Below are 22,677 nucleotides of genomic sequence, written 5' to 3'. Positions count from 1 at the left end.
CAAAAGCGGAGAAAACAAACATAGTTTTGCATTAAAATATAAGTCTCATGAGAAAAACAGACGAGGCATAAACTATAATTTTAATAAAAATGATGTCACTTAACAACAACTCAATAAAAGCCATGAGAAAGCACCAAGACAGGAGGGGGGAAAAATAGTTACCTGAACGAAAGCGCATTTATAGTAAATCACTCTGACACCCGCTTCTAATATCAAACTTTATATATATTATGTATAGACTAATTAGTACAACTCCTTATTAAAATCATTTTTTGTTCACCCAAAAAACTGTCAAAAATTATTAATTAATAATAATTCTCTCAACAGGAGAAATAACTCATCCAAAACGAATTAATTAATTGGGAAAATACATTGAGTTGTATTCCTTATCGTTTAAAATGTACTTTTAGGTCTCTTTTTGTATTTATTTTTGGTAGAGAGGTTGTGAGTTACAATAAGGGTATCGGCCATAAAGATGACACAGCGATTTCGATGAGTAGTTTGGCATTTTAAGGCTATAGTAGATTAAAACTGTGAGTATGGAGCAATGCAAGTCAGCTATCAGAAAGGGTAATAACTAAGGCACAGTAAGAATTTCAATTAAGAATACTGTAATATGTATATGAATTTTTATTTATATACGAGTTGGACCAAAAGTTGAGAACATTGTAAGTTTAATTTGATGATAGTTATTAATTTTGGGAAGAACCCTCTTGTATTTACGAACTCCAGTCAAGGAACGAATGTAATTCGTAAGACAAGGTATTACTCTTTATTACTAAATTCCTTGGTATAAAGCTATATTATAATTTTTGAACGTTGTCAAGTAAAGAAAATAAGTTCATCAGAGTTATGCAAAGTTGAATATCATTTATTTAGTTGTAATAATGTGACGTCATATAATAGACCTTTCGTCAGAAGATACCTTTGTTCAATGATTTGCGCAACTTGTCGCTTCTATTTATTTATTTTTCTATGGTAAAGACGTACTCAAGTTAAGAAATATTCAATGCCTAAATTTGAAATAAAAATGTATTTAATAATTGTTGTTTTTTATGAAGCTATTTTCATAAACTTTGACGATGAAGTCCAAGACTATTTCATTTTTGGAGCGAATCCTAATTTATACGAAAGGAGTAGCAGACAGTCCTCTACAAAATGCCACAACTGCAAAGCCCAGGGGGTTGAAGTCATGGCTGGAGAAGAGACACATGGATACTGGGTAGAAGTCAGCCATATTTTCGCAGAAGAAGTTTTTGGTACTGCTTGGATGTATGGGCCTAAAATGCACTTCTTGCTGTAGTATGAAGTCTGGATAGAGATGCCAATGGTCTCTCCAGCTTTCTTGGGATTGATACTGGTGCAACAGTTGCCTTTTTATTGTAGCTCATAGATTTTTACACTAGGAGACATGACACATAAACAAAACATGTTCATTTTGTTTCAGCTCTCCTTTGGTAACGTCATGAAACATCGTCATTAATGTATTTGATGAGGATACAATCATTACTATTATAAGGGAAAAGGGTACAAACACACTGATGATAACTTCAAAGACTTTGAAAAAAGAGACAAAAAAATTCTTATCTAATCTCTACATAGATATGAGTAAATTCTGGAATTGGAAGTAAATGTATTATATACGTATAAATATTTATGTAAAGATATAAGAATGATATGGAATTAAAAGGGTCCTAAAAAATTCCATTATATATTTATAGTGTCATAAAGTACCATATAAATAAAATAAAATACACACACGATATTATATTTATTCTAAATATTTGGCCCGTAAACACAAAATCAAGCTAGAATATTTCTATTTAAACTGAGTGTTGATTACATTTGTACTGTTTGAGGAATAGTTAAACTCCATTTCTATCAACAAATTATTCATATCAACTCTTTGTGTGTGCCGCAAATTGCACTTAAAGTTGTTGCCAAAATTGATTATAACAATTCAAAAAAATGAGAAAAACGATAGATTTGATTTATGAGGCCTGATTTCTATAGGGCAAATATTTCTAAGTACTAGGTTGAATTATTTAAAGTTCAGACTACTTGGGTTAATAAACTTTTTTGTTGGACCAAAGTAGTTTGTTCAAACAAAAAAGTTCGGTCCGTACAGTTATGATATAAAAATTCAGTTAATTTTGGTCCCAAAAAAGTCGGTCTAGACCGATTTTAAAGATAAATTGTTTATAACATCATATCTTTTTTTTCTCAATTACAATGACTTTATACGATATATTATACGTTATACCCAAAAAAAAATCGGTCCACGGTCTGAGACCGTGGTATAGACGGAAGTATAGGTCCAAGTCGGTCTAGAAAAAATAACTTAAGATCGAACCAAAAAAATAATTCAGTGCTGGACCGAGTCTCAACACTATCACACAAATATACTTGGTGATCAAAAACTTGCTTTTTTAATCACCCAGTACATTTAGTGTCGGGCTTAAATGGCCGTCAGGCTTAAAATAGGCTGTGACATCCCAAATATCAGAGCTCCGGTAAGTCTACGCTTCGATATCGATATGTGCTCCATGAGCACCTGCATTAATGATTACTTTGTACTTAGATTATCTTTCTTCAATAATTAAATAAAGATAACAGCTTTAGAATAAAATAAAAACTATTTAGATTATCAACAACAAAAAACAGCACACTCCTTTCTGATCATATTTTTTATAACTCTATCAATACGAAGCAAAAATAAAAATTAACAATTATTTTCAATATTAGTAGTAGAACACTCTGTCATTAGACTAGTTTGTTCAATAAATAATACTTCTTGACAACATACTAATTATATTATTTCATTTGTAAATCAATATTAAATATATATATTTTTTTCAAACAAAGACGAATGTAGCATTTACACCCCAAATAAATTATATTTCTCACGACACACCCTCTCAAAAAGTTTCTTTTTTTCATTCTTGAAATGAAGAATAAAACTAATGTTTAACACCCTTCCACACCTACCTACATATAAAGGTACTTTAATGACGCACAAATGCGCCCCCTTTGATCCTTATTCAATCAGCCATATTAAAAAGAATGATGTTGTTCATTAAAGCACAATAAATAAATAAAAAGTTTTTTACACACTTCAATAGTAAAGAAAAGGAACAGACGTAACCAATTATCAAAGTTCGATTTTTTTTAGGGGTGTTTTCTCTCCCCCCCCACTTCTTTTTCCTGATAAAACCCCCTCATACTTTTTTCATGTGCACAAAGGATTGTCTGCAGGTAAATTGCCCGAAGAAAAATGATCATATGCAGAAAATTGCCCGCAATCTAACTACATTTGTAATGGTTCATCGACTGATTTATCATATTTACGGATTTTGGAGCGGGATCTGAAGTACCCGGGTATGGTAGAAGTAAACCCGTATTATCTAAAAAGATTGGAGACTCGAACCGGCTAAGGTTACTTGAACTTTTACGGATTATTAAAAAGATCCAAAGGATTTTCCAGATTTTGAAAAGTGTATGGTTTTGCTAAACAGTTAATACTTATTCATATTCATAGAATTTATATTGGTCTTGGATCCACGTCAACTTATACGGTTGCATCGCGTTGTTATTCCACATGGTGTTACCTCACAAACACAAAAAGGTATACTGTGTTTAGTTGTCAGCTGTCAATGTTTTCTTCTTAAAGCAATGTCCTTAATATTGATGGAATGGATACGAATGAGTTCTTATTAAGCTGTAAACTATTGTCAACAATGATTGAGTAATCATTTTATAGTTGAAAGAACTTGCTAACTACCAAGTGATTGTGTCCCTTTTTTCCATTCCTTTTAGGATGAAACAGGCTGTGTGGTACAATATTATTATAATAATCATTGCAATAATGATGTTTTTATTAATGTCCGAATTTTAGCTAAAATGCTTATAACATTCGAGACAAGTATCCATCTAATTTTGGTTTCGGATGGGGAATCAAAATTTACTAGAATATTTATGTCTAAATATTCGACCTGATCTTTCCTATCTTTACTACAGAATGACCAAACTCATCTAAGGATCCCTTAATAGTTTTGTCATCAACAGATGATCCACAATAAAATACTACTACTAATTTATGTGCAAAATATTTTCTTCAGATGGAAAAACTATCTAAAGATCCTTAGATGGGTCAGTCTTATCTGTAGATGAGACAGATCATTAGCTCTCTAAATTTATACTATTACTACAGGTAAATCTTGCTAGAACCGTTTTTTCAAGCAGTTTTATATTATATGAAATTACTTAGTTGGTTGTTTAATGGAGCTAAACAAATATCCAATGCTTCTCAAACTTGGAGGAGCAATATATATGGTGCTTGTAGGAAAGATTTTAAACTCACAAACGGAGTATATAGTTAAAGAAACAAAATTAATATAATTTATTTTTTTAGAATGATGTAAGAGATTACCAAAAGATTGTTCATTTTAAATGGAAAAACTTTAAATTATTATATTAATTATTCAAAATACTAGAAAATATAAAAATATGACTGTTTTAATTTTCATATATTTTGAACAAAATTAACTGGGCTCCTCATATTTTTCAATTGTGTTGGTCTTTGTTAAGGACTAAACACTCAAATCCCGTCTAGTTCAGTCCTGCATATAAGTCCATAAACTTATAAAATTTTGGTCCTTGATTACTCAAACCCCAAAGGACCGACGGTCCCAAAGACTAATAGTACCATTTCTAACACTAAATTGAACTGGAACAAAAAAATAAGTACTGACCCAACACTAATTTCAATTGGGTAAATTTTAATTTATCCAATGACGTTCATATTTTTTAACGAAAAAATAATGTGATAAAATAAGATTTAAAAATCAGTCACTTACTATTAAATATTATATTTAATATAACAATATATATGTTAACAGAACCATAAACCATTTATTTTGATTTTTTTTCTGTTTTATTATTCCACCTTCATTTTATCGATATCATAAAAATAGACAATAAATGGGGAAGAGAGATGGTGAGTATGGGCGAGTCGCCCATGATGGATTCCTCCTTCCCTATTGACAAGCATAAAATAGTTGTTCACGCAATAAAAGTACATTTTAATCAAATATATACGAATATTTGTTACTACCAAAACTCTATTGAGGTAAGGGGTAATCCATGTTTGATTTGAGCTTCTTAGTAACATATAAAATACACACAGTTAATTAGAAAGTCAGTATATAAAGTTAGTTTGAATGGAAATCTATTTTTAGAGAGGTTACTTTATAATGTTACAAATTACCCCAACATTACTTCTTTTTTACAATGCATAGTATATAAATACCAAAGTTTGATTTATTCTCCGTATGAACAATGGGGGGGGGGCATTACCTATTTTTCAAACTGTGTACAACAAAGGCCCATGGGTTGATTAAAGCTACGGTAAAAATACCAATAAGGTTAAAAACTATGAGGCTGGGGCTAATTTGAAAGAGACCTAAACGCTTTGTGAAGTGCTTGCAAAGGGTTTTTAACCTGCTTGGTGGCATTGTCATATTCCCAATCAACCCATGGGTCCAGAGTTAAATTTGGAGCATTTCACAAGGACCTATATGCTTTGAGAATTAGCAGCAGTGGTTTTTAACCTGCTCAGTGTCTTTACCACAGGCTTAATCAACACATTGGGCAAAGATATATTTTGAAGTAATTGGAGGGTGCTTAAATGCTTTCTTAAGTCACGGTGGTGGTTTTTGAAGTTGCGTGGTGAGTGAAACAAAGCTTTTAATGTGTACTAATAAAACATGCTTTATTGTCATTTAGAAAAAGGAAGTTATGCTGCCGCACACTGTATATAAATGATGCTTTAAAAAATCTTTAAATGGATTTTACTCAACTCTGAGACACACATGATTTTTTAAAAAGTTTTTTAACATGTCAAAATGTGTTCATCAATATAGAATTAAGGAAAAACTTTGTAATTTCTTTTATATATTGTTGAATTTGAAACAAACATGAATTAAATACAAACTTTGTCTCATGATTTCTTTATAATATTTAAACATCTTTTTATATACATATATATTACAAGCTTTCACGTCTCCCAAAGAGAACCTACCTTTGAATCCGTGGGATTTGAATTAAATGGGAACAAAGGCTTGTATCCACGGGTTGCTGTGTCTCTCTTCGTAGACATGAAATGTTGCGTGTTTGTAGACCCCCACCGCAGATAGCAGGATCTCCGCGACGATCCAGGGTTAAACAATCGCTCCAGCTTGATGAAACAAGCATGTATCTATAATAGAAATAAATAAATATAGTTTTTGTGAATGATTCATATTTAGACATTGAAGGGAATTAACATATGTTCAAAAAAGTATTATTAATGTTTTAATTTCAAATCATTAAAATGTAAATCCCTTCTCATGAATTTTTAATTTAAGGGAGAGAGTTAGAGGGGGGAAAGAGAAAGGATTTTTTTGTGACTCAAGAAAGTAAGTAACGTTAGTAAATTAAAAGGGAATTAAAATGTATTCATAATCTAATTAAAATCATCTTAACAAAATTGTTATTTGTTTTGTTTTTTATTTATTTAACACTAGGATGAGAGAAAAAATTACACCCTAGGATGACGTCAATGCCGTTTTTGACTTTAAAAACAATTGTTTTAATATGTGTATAGATTTTATAGATTTTTTTTGCTATATTATATATTACAAAACATTTTGCAATTATTATATTAGTTTGGAGAAAAAGTAATTTTGTATTTTTCGTTATATTTCAATACTTTATATGAAGTGCTAAAATCATCCACTCTAAGTTAAGTATAGTCCGTTTTGCTCGATAACTTGTTACCAAGGGCAATCCAACTTCATAATGCCCTTCTCCTAGAAGGCCTTGTTCCTATTATTAAAAACTCGGAAATTCAATTTTCACAGCCCTCTATTATAGCCAAATTTGTACCACTAAGGGTGTTGGCCATCGAAAGGAAAAGGGGGTAGTCACTTGGTACCAGGTGTAGACTGTAGGTTGGATGTATAAGAACTTCCTATCGGAGCTATGTGATCCTTCTAGTGCGTCATTAAAAATGTGGGGGCCCGGCGTTGTCTTGATAATGGCTTATTGTCTCGTATACACCAATGCAGACCGCTTCTGTTCGAATCCCAGCTTCAAAAAGTAAAGTTGCTCACAGTAGAGATATTTAAGCGAGAAAAAACAACAACTTTGTAACCACTGTTCTGCAACAGGACGTGAAAGAATATCGTCTCCGTATATATCACAAATTTCCTTGCTCGCTTTCGATGCGCGTTTTTACCTTTCAGGTAGTAAAAATGTAAAATTTGGCGAATTTCGTCCTATAAGACCTCCATACTCGACGCACAATAATTTACAACTGAACTGGTCAAGCACAATAATGCCTGAAAAGTGTTTGTAGTATACACTCACACTTTTACAACACTATAAATACAAGTGAAAAATAATCTAGATCTAGCCTGAAAATAGCTAGCATGGCAACACTACCACAGAAGTTCCAGCCCGTATTCACCCTTTATTTCTTTGTCCACTAACTGTCTCACAGGTTCCACGATTTCCCATTCGTCAAAGAGATGAAAAATGAGATTTGTAAGAGACTCTTACCAAATGTGCAAATACCACATCTCTTTCATCTGGTTTATAATTTTTATTTTAATTATTAATTTATGAAATGATATATCTAACTATTCAAAAGAATATGGGTTGATATACATATATGTCAGTCAAATACCGCTTTCTTCCGTATTGTATTTACATACATACATATGTAAAACATCAAATAGGCATAAAACAAAAGGCACACAACAAACAAGATATTCTATGCATCTACAAATTTCTGCTTGTGTGGTTTGACTGTGTACCTAGTAGGAAAGTCATAGCAGGTTGGTAAATATTTATACAGAATGTACATATATATATTGACTGTATCACTTTCATACCCATATACACAACCGACTTTCTTTTTGCGTTTGAATATGAATCCATTTAATTAATTACATATGATTTTAAAACAATTCAAAGTAAATTACTAAAAGTATAAAAGTAAGTATAGGTTTCATGTGTTTTAAAAAAAATATATTCACAACTCCCATCAGCATAAAAGAAAGTCATAACATATTTGTCATACATCAATACAAAAACAATCTTGAAGAAAATTCAATAAACGAAGATAATCCCAATTTTCATTGTACTATATATATTATTAAACTTATGTATCCACTCGAACAACGTAATATTTCATAGGCATATTTGACTAATTTAAAGGCTTTGTATTCAAATTTATGGGATGTATCCAAATAACCAACAAGTTTAACTATAGATGATGACTTTTATTTGATTCAAAATACTTATAGTAGCCCCGATATGGGCGTTTTATATAAAAAAATTCAGTATCTCATTCTTTTATTGCAAGGATCAATTTTGGAAAGAATAATTTATTAATATAAATGGTCAATAATTCCTCAAAGCATACACACAATTTTGAGAACAATCATACCAGCTTTCTTGGGAACCAGCAGACTACGTTTATTGCTTTCTGCAAATATATAGTTATAGCGTTTTCCAATCGCCAGTGGAACTGTATCAGTACGTATACAAAAAGTCACATATACAGGATTTGGCAGAAAAGGGTGTACTTTAAATTATTATTAATTTTCTTATTAATATAGGAAATGTTAGTGACTATTTTTGATATTCTGGTTCAGCCATCTTTTGTACATAAGGAAACTATAATAAACATTTTGTTATCTCATCATTATGTATGCAAAAAGGAAGCACATCTCAGATCTCCTAGATGCTGAGTTTGATGTGGCAAGGATTACGGACAATTTGAAGTGCTCCAGGAGCCTGGTTTTCAAGGTGTATAAGATTAAAAAAGATGCAGAAGCCCTCTCCAGGAAAGCAGGAAGTTGAGGGCACAATTTAACGAGAAATCCAGAGCTGTCGTCAAGCTTGGAGAAGAAGATCATGGAAGACCTTACCAAATTGATGAATCGCCTCCACAGCAAATTCTCTATCGCAACTAGTACCATCAGGAGGCCCAGAATGGGAACTTGGGATAGTACCCATACACAAGTACCCTACACCATCTTCTTACAAAGGTCATGAAGACCAGGAGGCTCAAGAGTCCACGTTTTGCTTCCCAAGCCTGTAAGTTTCGTTCTACAGCGTTTCTTTTTGTAACTTTCTGATCTTTCTAAATACGTCATCTTTTATTCGTCAATGACGTCATGGTATAGTTATTTAGTAATTAATTGTCAACTATCTAAAAATCAATGATGATCAAATATTTATTTATTTTTTCCATCGTGAGTCCCAAGAATTTTTTTTCCTTGTTGTGTATTATTTTCCAAATCACAATTTAAATATTTATTAATAGTATCCTATAATTGTTGTTTACCGATATCAAATGTAATCAAAAACTAAGTAAATATTTAAGCTACGGTGTAAACAATATTTCAAACAGATAAAGAATTAGTAAATTTCTTATCTTATTTTTCAACAGGGCCTCTTTTTATTTCTACACACTTCTCCCAGCGAAATTACAGACGGGGCAGGTCACAAAGATTGGATCAATTTTGTCTATTTTCAAAAAAACACTCATATATATCAACTCACTCAAAGGACTGTTACATAACAACTGAGTGTCTAAAAAGGGTGAAACTTTGATGAATAACTGCCAACAGATACTAGATAGATGTTACTAACTTTTATTTACAAGTTCCGCCATCTTACGGATGAGGTCGGACACTTTTCAGACCACCTTTTTTTTTTTTAAAGAAAAATATCTATACGTTAAGCCCTTGTAATTCTTATACAAATCTAGCATTAATTAATTACACATCTAAAGCTTCAAATAAATTTACAGGTATAATTAAAACCAAATTCAGTTAACAACAAGCATATTATTTCCGTTTTTTCAAGGAGTCATTCTTTATTTTTTCATAATAGGTTTTTATTAGAATTACATGTGTATTTTCTGAGTAAATGTTTGTATAAATAAATTTTTACAGCTCCTGCAAAAAATAGGGAGGTTCAAGTTTATATGTTGTATTGTTGGGAGTTGTTTAGGCGTTCACGAACAAACAAACAACCCTTCCTTTAATAATATAGAAAAAAACCTTCCTTGGTTTTATTCCCCTTATTTCATGAGCACACTCACACGTAGTTACTCAATACTTTCGACTAAATTTTCATCCAGGTAGAGAAGAGTATATCTAATGATGAAGGCATGGCGCATTTTTTAGCTGTTCCGTTTTTACAAAGATTTTTTTTTATTCCTCAGCTTTTCTCATCAACATTTTGTACTAAATTCAATTATATTCAAAACTTGATAAGACATTTGAAGGCACTCATAAAAAACAGAGAGTAATGTTAAAGATTTGTTGCGGAATTATAATTGTAAGCCCTTGTTGGACTTGTGGAGGAGAATTGGCCTTCGACATCGGAGTAATTCTTACCAATGTCCTTATTTATTTCCTTCACCTACTCTTCAGCTGATTGGAACTCATCTAATGAAGCATCATAGCAGATAAGCGGATCTCTTCCAAAAACTCTTCAAATTGTTAGGGTGACCATGTGGATTTTCTTTTTTTTTAAACTGAAATATGTCAAAATCTCGAAACTAAAGTATTGTTTGAGGGTAAAACTCTTAGGGGAGTATAAGAGCCTTATCAATACTGCTTTCTAAGTATACCAAGCCTAGAACAGCGACCCAAAATGTCTTACCGTGTGCATAATTGATATCTAGACATTTTGAATCTGGACTTTTAACAATTTGAATTTCTGAAACGAGGGGAGCTACATTAACTAAACTTTGTGCAGATGTTGCCACATGTATTGCCGATTCTTATCTTCGATGTAGCCTCCATCGACTTTTATAATGGCCTTGATACACAGTTTTAAGCTCTGAAAAGTAGCAATAACTTAATTGGGGCTCACGGAATTACAGTGCTCATAAACAGAAGCCTTGAGTGCTTCGAGATTGGGTGTGATTGTCCGGATGGCCATGCCCTCGAAATTCCAACAGAAAGTATTGTAGGATTGGATCACATCTGGTGAGAATAGTGGCCACACTGATTCCGGCCAGAATGTTATGTTGATCTCTGAAAAGAACTGTGCAATCTTTGCCGGTTTCGCATGTGCACCATCTTGTTGAAGCTTGTCTCGATACCAATAACGTGTTAATGGCCTTCTTGACATTGTAAATAGTCTACCTACATGCCTAAGTCAAGTTTCGGATATCTCTTGGTGTGTTACAGGCGATAGTCTTGATTTTTTTGTCTCTCTGAGAGGCCAATTTCGATTCACTTTTTTAATTGTTTTGGAAGAGTTGCCAATTCAATCAGTTTAGCAGCTGGTGGGAGGAATTATCCATTCTTAGAATGTTTTTATTTTTTTCTTATCCTTCTCTTTTATAAGTGTCAAGATTCCACCTACGCATCCGATATGTGCATTCTTAAATTTATACATGGCTAAAGTTAGTCTTAGATAAGTGAGCGCCATTTTGATTAAATGACTGAACGCACAATTGATTGGGGACTAAGCCGTATAAACTTCAAGCCTGAAATATATTATTGCTAATTATCATCTATCTCATGAATGTCAACTGTTTTAATAAAAAGTATGTTTACGCATTTTATTATTTTTTTGTCTAAATATTACAATGAAAAGTGATCTCCCATTGTCTTTTTCCTGTGTTTTTCGTGTAACTAGGGGGGCTTTTTATTTAAATAATTTAAAGTTCCTTTTGTTTTCATACAAGTTTTTTGCTTTTGCCAAATTCATTCAATGTTTTAATTCTACATTTTGATGGACAATGAGGAAGCAAATATTAAAGGAAGGGAAATTTTTTGGCACCCTTGTTTTAAATAGTTGTTACTAGCAAGAGTACCCAACATTGCTCCGAGTTATTAGGCGTCGGGGACGGAGAGATAGCCAAACATTGTTTGAATACTAAAGGAAAGTTGATGGTTATTCATTGTTTTATAATTTTTAATAAATTTATTAATACTACGCGCTGATCATTATATTAAAAAGTAAACAATCTATATAGCGTAGGTTTTAAGTTTGAAGGCACAACGTTGCTATGTATTTATTTGGCAGCCATCAATAGTGACTGTTGTCCGTGAATTTGTTGAAGTAACGAAAATTGGTCATCGTTAAGTGATACAATATTTTTAATTGAATGACCTCAGCCCAACCAGCTAAACTAAATTCTACACTGAGTCTGTCTGTTCCTTTGTTTTTACAAAAGTAAAATTTTGTACTAGCTGATTTGAAAAGAAGACATACGAGCCGCCAAGACAAGCATTCCAGTTGTCCACCAAATGAGATGACAACTCCAGAAATTGTAAATAAAATCCATAACGATACACAGGTGGGTCGTTGTCTGAAAGTGCATAAACTAGAAAACATTGTAGACATTTCAAAAAGTGGGTAAATTGCATATGTTATGAAAATTTGGAACAGGAGAAAGCTGTCTACAAGAAACGCGCCGCGTTTCCTCACACTCGCGAAAAAATAGTCCATGAAGTCTATTTGATTGTTTAGCAAAGCTTAACAGCAACCATGACAACTTTTTATACCGTTTCATAACAATATACTGATAAGGTTGAACCAGCTCCAGGGAAGGTGACGCCCGTATTTTCTTGAAAAAAAGGTCATGGTGTTGGTCTTTGCAAAGCATGCAGAATAACTTTCATTCACAATCTTGAAAACTATCAAAAGGGAGTCTCATGCGAATTTATTGAAAATTTTGAGTGAAGAAATCTAATAAAAACGGACCGACTGGGCAAAAAGAAAGTGCTACTTCATCAAGACAATTCACCAGTTAAAAAATCCGGCAAAGTATTGCCAGGGGCACCACAAGTTAAAGTCATTTTTATATGTGCTCGTACTGATGGTATGTTTTTATATGATGTGCAGCAATCAATGTTTTAAATTAAATTATTTTCTGTTTGTGAAACTTGAAAAAAAATGACTCAATGGTCAAATATTTTACAACTATAAAGAAAGAATTACAGAAATGAATTGCTGTTTTGGGAAGTAAGAAAGTTCTTACTATAAAAAGGGTATCAAACTTTTTGAGCATCGTTGGGAAAAGTGTATAGAGCTGAAAGGAGATTATGTTCAAGAATAATTATTTTTTTCAAAAAAAGTTTGTGTTTCCTTTGTTGGGTCGATTACTTCTGGGACTACTGTCCTAGAGAGATAAAAATAGTTCTTGTGTTCTGCTGTATTTCAAATGTGTCCTTTTGTTACTAAGGCAATGACGTCAGATCCATTTTTATTGTATAAGAATTAATCATTTTTTTCGTCAAAATAAGAAAAAAATTACACGATGCACTTATTTTATTCAAATGAGAATGAAAAATAGAAAAGGGATGTGGGAGAGTCTTTCAAAGATACTCTAATATTATTCAACAGTAAAATATACATCATTTATGTATAGAGTTGTAAATCGTAAGCCTTTTCAGTATGCAAATATAAGACATCAAGAAAAATAAAATGGTAACTGGGAAGCAGCTTAGCTGTCATTACGCTCCATTTGATTAGCTGTGAGCTGTTTGGAGATCAAGGAAATATATTCAAGTTCCACGCCGTATCTTTCATAGTCGTGAATGATTTAAAATACGAAGGAATGTTACCTATAGATATGAACCTGTACTTGAATTATGAGACTCATATTGGCTCCGATATGACCCTTTCAAATAAAATCCATCAATTTATCATTATTTTACTGTCATGATCAATTTTGGCTACTTTAAACACATTTTGCCGTGTCTGGAAAGGGTTAAAAAAATAATTTATTGATAGAAATTGACGTATATTCGTATAACATATTACGTAAAATACAACTATCACACAGACACAATTTAGAGAAAACCCATTCTAGCTTGCTTTTATATTGACGGGCCACAAATATAAACCCTTTCTTATTCTTTTCTTTTCTTCTATGTAAAAGGAACTGGCACATTTATGTCCATTTGAATTAAGATAAATATTTATTCATGTCTGTTGTATAATGGATTCATGGCAATATTATCTAGGGGTTTGTATTCTCCCTCTTGGCGTTTTTCTTTGAATATATGTATACATTTGAAAGAGCTAACAACAAAGATAAATGGTCCTCACAACATTGTGGTTCGAGATATACTACATATTAGGGTGTCTCCTATTGTGTAGTCAAAATTAAGTGTCTGTATTTTATTTTCATACTTTCAATTGGTCCACATAGTGATAATATATTCATGTACCAAAGAATTGGAGTCGCATTCGGAGGTTGTGGGCGCTCTTAATTATTCAACTTTTGACTAAAAGTGTACATTTGTTTACGTATATAATTTTAAAATGAAAGGAAACGTAGGATTAAGGGCCACCCTAACTTAGTTATTGGCATACAATTTAAGTAGTGTTGGATCGTTCTAAAAAACTATAAAGACTGCAATCCTATCAGTCTGGCCTTTAGTAATTTTTTTAGTGCTAGAGCCGGTCCTTAGGATGATTTGACTTTCATCGTAAGTACAACAGCTATTACGGGTTCTAGGTATATCTTTTGGGTACACTGTATAAGTTTGTCCGAACGTCATATGTTCTCTTTGGAGACTGCGACAGCAGAAAGTTGAAGTTCAATTATCGAAACCTTATAATAATAAAGAAATAATTTTGTTAAATGAAGGGACGCAAAATCATATTATTGGTGTAGGAGGATAGGGAAAAGGAGTATATCCATGGACTGAGGAAGGGGCCGGAAAATATCATATCTGATTGTGTTAAGTACTATGCCTACGATGTGAACCCTCTGGCCTGGTTCCTCAGTCTATAGATCGACTCCAATCCTCTCCTGTATACTCCATAATAGAGAAACTCATAACTTTCTCCACATAATGAGACCTTTCATCTACAACTTTCATGGTCCTCCAAAGCGCTAATTGTTCAAATATATTGAAAAAATGTAGGTCCCTTTCATCCTAATTTCATGGCAAAAATTTATTCTTCGATTTCCAAAGTTATTTCCTTGGTATTTAAAGGTAAGGATAATTGGATTTTAACTTTCCATAGTCCCTGTCTCCAATTACGAGATAGAAAGAGAGAGTATGAGGTGTTGGAAAACTTATACAGCGTACCCTAATTTGTTATTCATTGTGCACCGAAAAAACTCAAATTCTAATTTAAAATCCGGTCTAAATTCGATTCTATTGATCAATGGTCGATTAGATGGATTAGTTGGATTTCGATCCGAAAATTTTAGATCGGTCTGAGACAGATATATCTTGCACTAGAGCCTATTCATACCTTCTCTTAAAGAAGTTCGGTCTGAATCGGTCTCATTTCAGATTTGGTTTATACCTATTCTATAGATGAATTGAGGATTATAAGTGTAGAATTTCGGTAAGAAAATCCTAGGTCTGTCAGATACCGTTATGTTTTTTTAGTAGAACAAACTAATTCTCCTCTTTTAATAAGCTCGGTCATCACGAGAACAAACAGAAAATTGATTTAGACCCATTCTATAGATGAACTGTTGATGACATCAGTAATGTTTCAAAATTCTGAACATTGACCACCAATAACGTCATGTCATAAAGTGTTTTAGAGTTGCATAGTTCATATTTGTGCCACTCTAGGATAGGAGAAAAATCGCTTTATAGATAGAAACCGAAAAACTTTGGTTTTAAACTGAGTCACAACACAATTAACTACCCTAACAATGAATTCATTTATATTTAATGTATAGAAATTCAAAAAAAAATTCATCAAATAAATAATAGGTTTGTCAACTTTTATTCATTGATTGTGCATACTAGTAACATATGTTGGTTGATTCTTTTTGAATGAATGTCCACCATTATTTTAATTAAATAAAAATGGACTCTCCATTTATTTATCTAGAGAGAGAGGTCTCTACTGCCCCCTTAGGTCTAACGGTTCCCCCTCTCTCCTTTTGTGAAAGAGATTCATCCATCAATCAGCCTTGAAGAACGTGTCATAGATTGTATCAATGTATTGGTCAACTATATGGACATACTGAACGCACCCATGAGAGATGAGGTCAACATACATTTAGATAAGGAGTCCAGTGGAATTGTGTTTTTTAAGGGAGTACATTTTTGGAGGAAAATATGTTGTGTAGTAGGATTCAATGCATCAGTGTGACGTCTACAAATTAAGGTTTTTAAATGAATAAAAGACCGCTATCGGAATCAAATTCTGACGGATATATCAGATAATTCTATTAATGATATTAGGTTAAGTAAATAGCTCTGAGTATTTTTTCGTTCGATGTCTTTAGTGAGCTATATCTCAAGATGTATGCATTGGATCAAACACAAACTTAAAGTATGCACGGAACGTTAAGTGTAGAACACCAATAAGTATATTTAACTTTTTGTGATTGGTGAAGCCAGTCTCTAATTGCACTCTTAAAGTAACCAAAATTGATTGTCACAAATGCTTAGTGATAAATATATAGATTAATATCATTCTACAAGAAGAATATCGAAAAGTTCGAAGATCGGTGGAACAATTTGAACATGCTTAAAGGAGACTATGTTTTTGATTAATAAAGTTGAACGTTGCTAAAAAGATTGAGTTTTACATAGTTTTGTCTCAGGACTTATTGCATATATTGTAATATATGTGTAAGAGACCACATTGGGGCCAATATAAGTCTTTGTCATCAAATAACGATTCTAAACTATAGCTACAAATCTTTGGTATCTTAATTTATCCCATTAATTTGAATACAAAGTGTATAATTGGCTCAAATATGTCCATGAATCATTGGGCTGTGTGTACTGGGCCAGCTGTTATTATTTATCTCATGCATATTTTGAGAGGTGAACAGTCATTTTCTTCATAATTTTCCTATGAAGAATAAGCTGTCAATTCCAAAAAAAAAAAAAAATTGTCCTAGTGGTGAATATGTGCACGCAGTATGAGAACAATATTGAGATAACAGCACTCCTACACGCACAATTGTCCGTGGGGGAGTAGACTGGAGCCTTGAGGAAGACACATAGGACAATGTTTTTCTTAGTAACCGACATATTTATATATGGTCATAGTAAGAGGTCATTAAATTTTGAGAGGTGAAGGTCAAATGTCAAGGTAAAATACCTCGTAAAAAATGCATAGTCGACTATAACTTTGAAACAAATTGAGATACATAACTCAATATTTTGTTTTAAGTGGAGGTTTTAACCTCTACCGAGTGTTCATTCTAGTTATAAGTCGGTTTTTGTTGTTATTACGCATGGAGTCCAAAACAGACGAACAGATCAGTTTGAAATTTAGCAAGTAGACGTATAGTTTAACCAAGCATGTTCTAATGATATTTTTTGGAGCCTCTGAGGTAAGTCAAATATATCTCTTTCTCTATGTATATCCCCCCTTCTTTATTGCTGTCACTTTCTTTTTTTCACCTTCATTCTTTGTTTCTATTCTCTATTATTCATCTCTTCAACGCGGTCGCTCTCTGCTAGACATATATAAATATAACTCAACTATGAAAAAGATCCTTCTAGAATGTTTTTTCGTTGTATATTATTAGTAAATCCATTCTAATACACAAAGATACTGGAAATCAAGGAAAAATTATATAGAATTTATATGAAGTCACGGATATACTACTCATTAAATCATTCTAAAAAAACAATTTCGTTTTCTCTGTCTCTTCCTTCACTTTACTTTTTTATAAGTAATATTATTTATTTTTTACTGTTATGAATGTATTTGTTTTGCACGTTCATTTATTTGCTCACTACTGATAAAAAGGTGTAATTTGGCAAATAATAATAATAAGGTCTAATAAATTGGAAATATCGATTTGTTTACACACATAAAAAAACACAGTTTTTTTTAAGGATATGTATATTTGGCAATAGGGTGGATTGTTTTAAGGGGCTGATTAACTTTATCGAATTACGAAAACGGGCTATCTGGAACAGTTGTGTATTAGTATACCCACAATTATTTAAGATATGAGCTCCAGGAAGTAGGTTTCATTAAATCTGAGGCAATATCACGTTCCCAGTGGTCTATTAAAATCTGAAAAATTTGAATTTTAAACCATTAGCGGTAATGATGGCTTACAGGCGGAGATGTAAGGCCTGGCACCCGCTGCGAATGTAGTCCTCTGTCATGGCGTCCCAGTGCTGGCTGACAGTGGTTTTGAGGACCTCATTGTTTGGATCATAGCCACAAAAGGTCTTCCCCGACATGTATCCAAAAGGTGTAGTCAAGGGGATTGGCACCAGGGCTGTAGGGACGGGGGCAAAAGTTTCAAAAAAAAAAAAGTTCAAAAGACTGATTAAGAAGATTCTTGCAACGGAGAACATGGGTTTCTTTCATTGTCGGTGTCAAAAGTAGCTTCTCAAAATTCACAAGGTTCTCTCCACCCACTTTTTTTGATAGATCTCTGGACAGTCTTGTGTGAAACCACAAGATCTATTGCATGGGGCTGCGTGGACTTGAGGGGATTAGCCTGGATTGATTTCTTTAACTCCTCCAACTTCAGTTTGGCCCTTTTGAGAGAGCTCTTGTTCCTTTCCAACGTTTCAGAACTTGTTGACAGCGTAGACAGTGTTCCTTGAGAGGCCCAACTGCTTGGAGTGTCCGAATGGAAATTCGTCAATCACGTTCAAGTATCATTTTCTTGACTTGTACGTAAGGTAAAAAGCTCAGATTCGTTTTCTTTTGTAACAAATTGTCTATGCTTTAATATATCGAAATATGAATTACTTTAAAACACTCAACCTTAAATATTTATTGAATTAGTAAGTGGTCAGATTTTAATGGACCATCTGGTACAGTGTGAGGCCGTTGTTTAACAACGAAGTTTGAGGACCTGTAATTACTGTGCATGCGGAGGTTGGAAATTTGGCGGCTAGCCAGAAGTGGTTGAGATCATTTAAAAAAATGGCATCGATCAACGAAATATTTATTCCATAATCGTTGAAACGGCAGAGTGTGTTTGTTGATATCTGCGCCGGACGAGGTAATATTGAGATTGTAAACTTCTTAAACCTCGACAGGTGTTATGGCTTCTGAGTCGGGAAGGAACTAGAAGAGTGTGTAGGTAATTATGGGTTTGCTCCACCCCATTGCAAGGAGCTCCACTGCGTGTGTTTTTTTATTTTTTTTTGCCATCCCTGTGAACAAATTTCGAGGCTAGAATTCCACAAAATATAAACTACCTCTGTACTTGTTATACATACGGAGGTTTTTGATTGGCTTAGATTCGAAGGGAAACACATATATAATACCATTTCGTCCAAAAAGAAACAAGGACACACTGATCATAGTGATCCCTAATGTATATCATATTCATGCCATGTCATTCATGAAATGCTTCAAACTTTATCAATCATTTTTTTTTTTATCAAAAGAAACAGTTTTAAACTTCCCTATCCTTAAAATACTTAATTCTCTAATTTACAATTTTCAAGTATCTTTTTTTGTGATATAATTAAAAAATTTCTTGAGGATCTCACTCCATCTTAAAGACAAGATCACCCTGTTAATTAGGTATAGATAATGATAAATAATATGTTATTATCGATGAAAAAATTGAACGATTATAGTTTCCCTCTCGATGTATGTATAAGGATGAAAAAAAACACCACAATATTTAGAATTATATAAAATATTAGATGCTGATGTATTAAAAAATAAGTGAAAATTTGCTCTGACAATTTGTAGAAAATTTTATGTAAGAACGAAATTTAAACTATTCCAATATTATTATAAGTTAAAAATACAAGTTAGTTCTCTATAGGAATCAAGTTAATGGGTATTATTGGTAATAATGAAAAACATATTTAAAAAATCCCCAAATTACATATGTTTAAATCAATTTTGAATTAAAAAGAGGACCTCCATAATACATTCAATTTGGCATGAAATAGTCTTTCATATTATTACAAATTACCCATACCCACTATTATCAATATCTGCTATTCTAACTTTTGACTCACTCTATTATACAATGCCTCTTTTTCTTAAGCAATAAAGGTGTATATTTATTGCTACGAATCTGCATTTATCTATGAGTGAAAGTCTTGTTTTTTTTGTTTTGTTTTTTTGGAATGTGAGCTTGTGGTAAATCCGTTTTATATATTTTAAAATATGTGTATATTAATTATTTGCAGATAGCTTATGCCTTTTTTATTAAAATATACAAATATATGTGCATAATAGATATTGTCTTTTCAGCCATTAAATGATCTCTTTTGTGAAACATCAATTGTAATTTAGTGTTTTCATTTAATACTTTTTAGTCTTTTGAAAAGGTTATAGTGTATTGCGGCAAAAACTAATTGGATTTTTGATTAACTAGAAATAAAAAATGCAAAAAAAGATCCTTTGTTGCACCATTATTGGAAATTGACAAATATGTTTTCAAGGATCCATTATATATGAAATATTTTAATGAATGAATTTTAACCTTTTGACCTGAAATTTATGTTTGTTTTGACAGATGAAAAATACATTTTGTACGACCAAAGATATTTTTTTAATATTATTACATTCCCTATGTACATGTATATATATATTAAACAGATTTAATTTTATAATTATATAAAATACAATTTCCAATTATTAATTATGGTAATTAAAATATTTTTTAGAAGTACTCATTTCCATACATTTATATATTGTTACGAAATATACGTAAAAAGAAGAAGACGGGGAAAAATAAAGGAGTTGAGGCCAGCATCTCATGAAAAAGAGGGGGGAGAAGACTTTGATAACAAATATTTTACCTACAGCTATTTCAATAAGTTCTTCTTTTTCTTTTCCTCCCGCTCAGACTCTTTGTCCCCAATCCTCACCTTACATAGTACATGACACAATGTGAAAGTCGTAACAAGCCGGTTGTAAACAAGACTTGAGATTAACTAATTATTCGTTTACAAGTCCCGAAGACATCTGATTTTTCGAGGGGAACCTCGAATCCTCAAAATTATTTAGTACGTCTATCTGCTTGGATACACGAGCTTCTAGGTATGATGGAATTTTTCTTTCAACATCCTTTACTGCATATAGAATTCCCTAGACTTTTGCGATGAGATACTCAATTTTAAAAGCCTTGTTATACTTGGGAGATGTTGCAATAAGCCAATCAGAGGGGATCAGGACCTCGTTATAAACTCCAAGAATCATGCCCTCCACCATTCCAATGAGGGTAGGCATTTTTGGGCAGTAAAAGAGAAGATGGAAAAACGTCTCTAGTCGGATTTAAACCAATGACACAAGCTATTAACCAAGTCGATAAATGAAGACCACCTGATCAATATTTATTGTTACTCTTTTTTTGTCAAATAGAGGGCTTGAATATTACTCTATAACTCACTATGCAGTCTTCATGAGTTCAGCCTTTTAATTCAATTAACATGGGGAATTCTGTAAAGAGAATAAAAAGTTGTATACGTCATGACAGAAAATGATAAATTGACTTCATGAGCTGTCGTATAATGAAATGCAACATCTTACGAGGAAAAAAGAAATGAGTACATCTGGAAATCTACTCAAGCTAACATTTGAGTTTTGCCACTTTGTTTTAAAGCTTTACTCCAATGAAAAAAAATATCCAAATGGTATTTTGGCATTTTGAGGGAGACTTCTATTTGAATATACAAGTTGGTTAGAAGAATTCAATTACTACAGAGTGGACACCCAAAACTTGTAGACGCATGACTAAATGACGAAAAACGTGATTTTTATGGAATCAAAATAAGACAACTCAAAACCTATTTGTGATATGATTGAATTCTATATTTTTTATTCAGTATGTTCTCCTTCACAAGTAATAACAGCCTCGGAACGACGGCCAACAATTTAGCAGTTTTTGACATTGAAGGCCAAATCAAAGGCGTACTATTTTGGCATCTTGGCAGGTCAGAGAGAATCCAAATTTGGAGGAGACGTACGGGAAACATTCTTCTCCAAGACGCCTAAAGCTGCAAAGTCGAAGATGGATGAAGCCTAAAATCCAACCCCATTATTGCTGCAGAAGTTTTTGTTCTTCTTGGCTATATGGGACTCTAATTAACTTCTTGATGTTGAGGCAGTCCGAATGGAAATGACAGTGAAGGTCATTGACAAGGTGCACCACGCTATTATGATAGCTGCTCGGGGGGAATCCAAATTTGGATTTGAGGTGTGGCAGACATTTTTCTCCACGACACCCAAAATTGAATGGCTGGAGGTGGATCACAGTGAGACAGCCGAAAATACAGCCATATGATTGCTGCAGAAGGGTTTTTGTTGATTGTAAGCACCTTATAACATAATCCCCATCCTTAATGGACTTTTTGAAGTTGTGCGTAGTCTGTATGGAGATGTCAATGGTATCATAGCCTTCTTGCCGTTGAACTAAGGTCCGGAAGAAGGTTGCACATGTGTTGCCTTTTTTGTTAATGCTCTCACATTTTACATTTAAATACATGGGACTAAAATAAAAATTTATTTTGTCCTGACGAACTTTTATAACTAAACAAACTTAGCAATATTTAACTTGTTTATTTTTTTGCCTGTTTAATTCAACGCATAATAATATTTCTTTGGAGCTATGGTGAGATGTTAGATACTGTGACTAAGCTTACAAACTCCTTTTATTTCCAAAAGGAGGTATCTTTTCTCTCCACAGCCCCACTCAAAAAATATTACTCTGCTCAA

General features: G+C 32.8%; 1 protein-coding gene across 2 annotated transcripts in view; it reads right to left on the bottom strand.

Annotated features, from left to right (window-relative positions):
* Positions 1 to 22,677, bottom strand: part of LOC121126140 (thrombospondin type-1 domain-containing protein 7A) — a 286,559-nt gene that overhangs the window by 214,487 nt on the left and 49,395 nt on the right. For both annotated transcript variants that reach the window (XM_040721441.2, XM_071891671.1), the window contains exon 5: positions 6,080 to 6,256. In XM_040721441.2, the coding sequence (XP_040577375.1) occupies positions 6,080 to 6,256 (177 nt within the window). The remainder of the gene's footprint in view (positions 1 to 6,079; positions 6,257 to 22,677) is intronic.

The sequence above is a fragment of the Lepeophtheirus salmonis genome, chromosome 11 (genome assembly GCF_016086655.4).
Source record: "Lepeophtheirus salmonis chromosome 11, UVic_Lsal_1.4, whole genome shotgun sequence".
NCBI lineage: Eukaryota > Metazoa > Arthropoda > Copepoda > Siphonostomatoida > Caligidae > Lepeophtheirus > Lepeophtheirus salmonis.
This window is presented reverse-complemented; position numbering and strand designations above follow the sequence as displayed.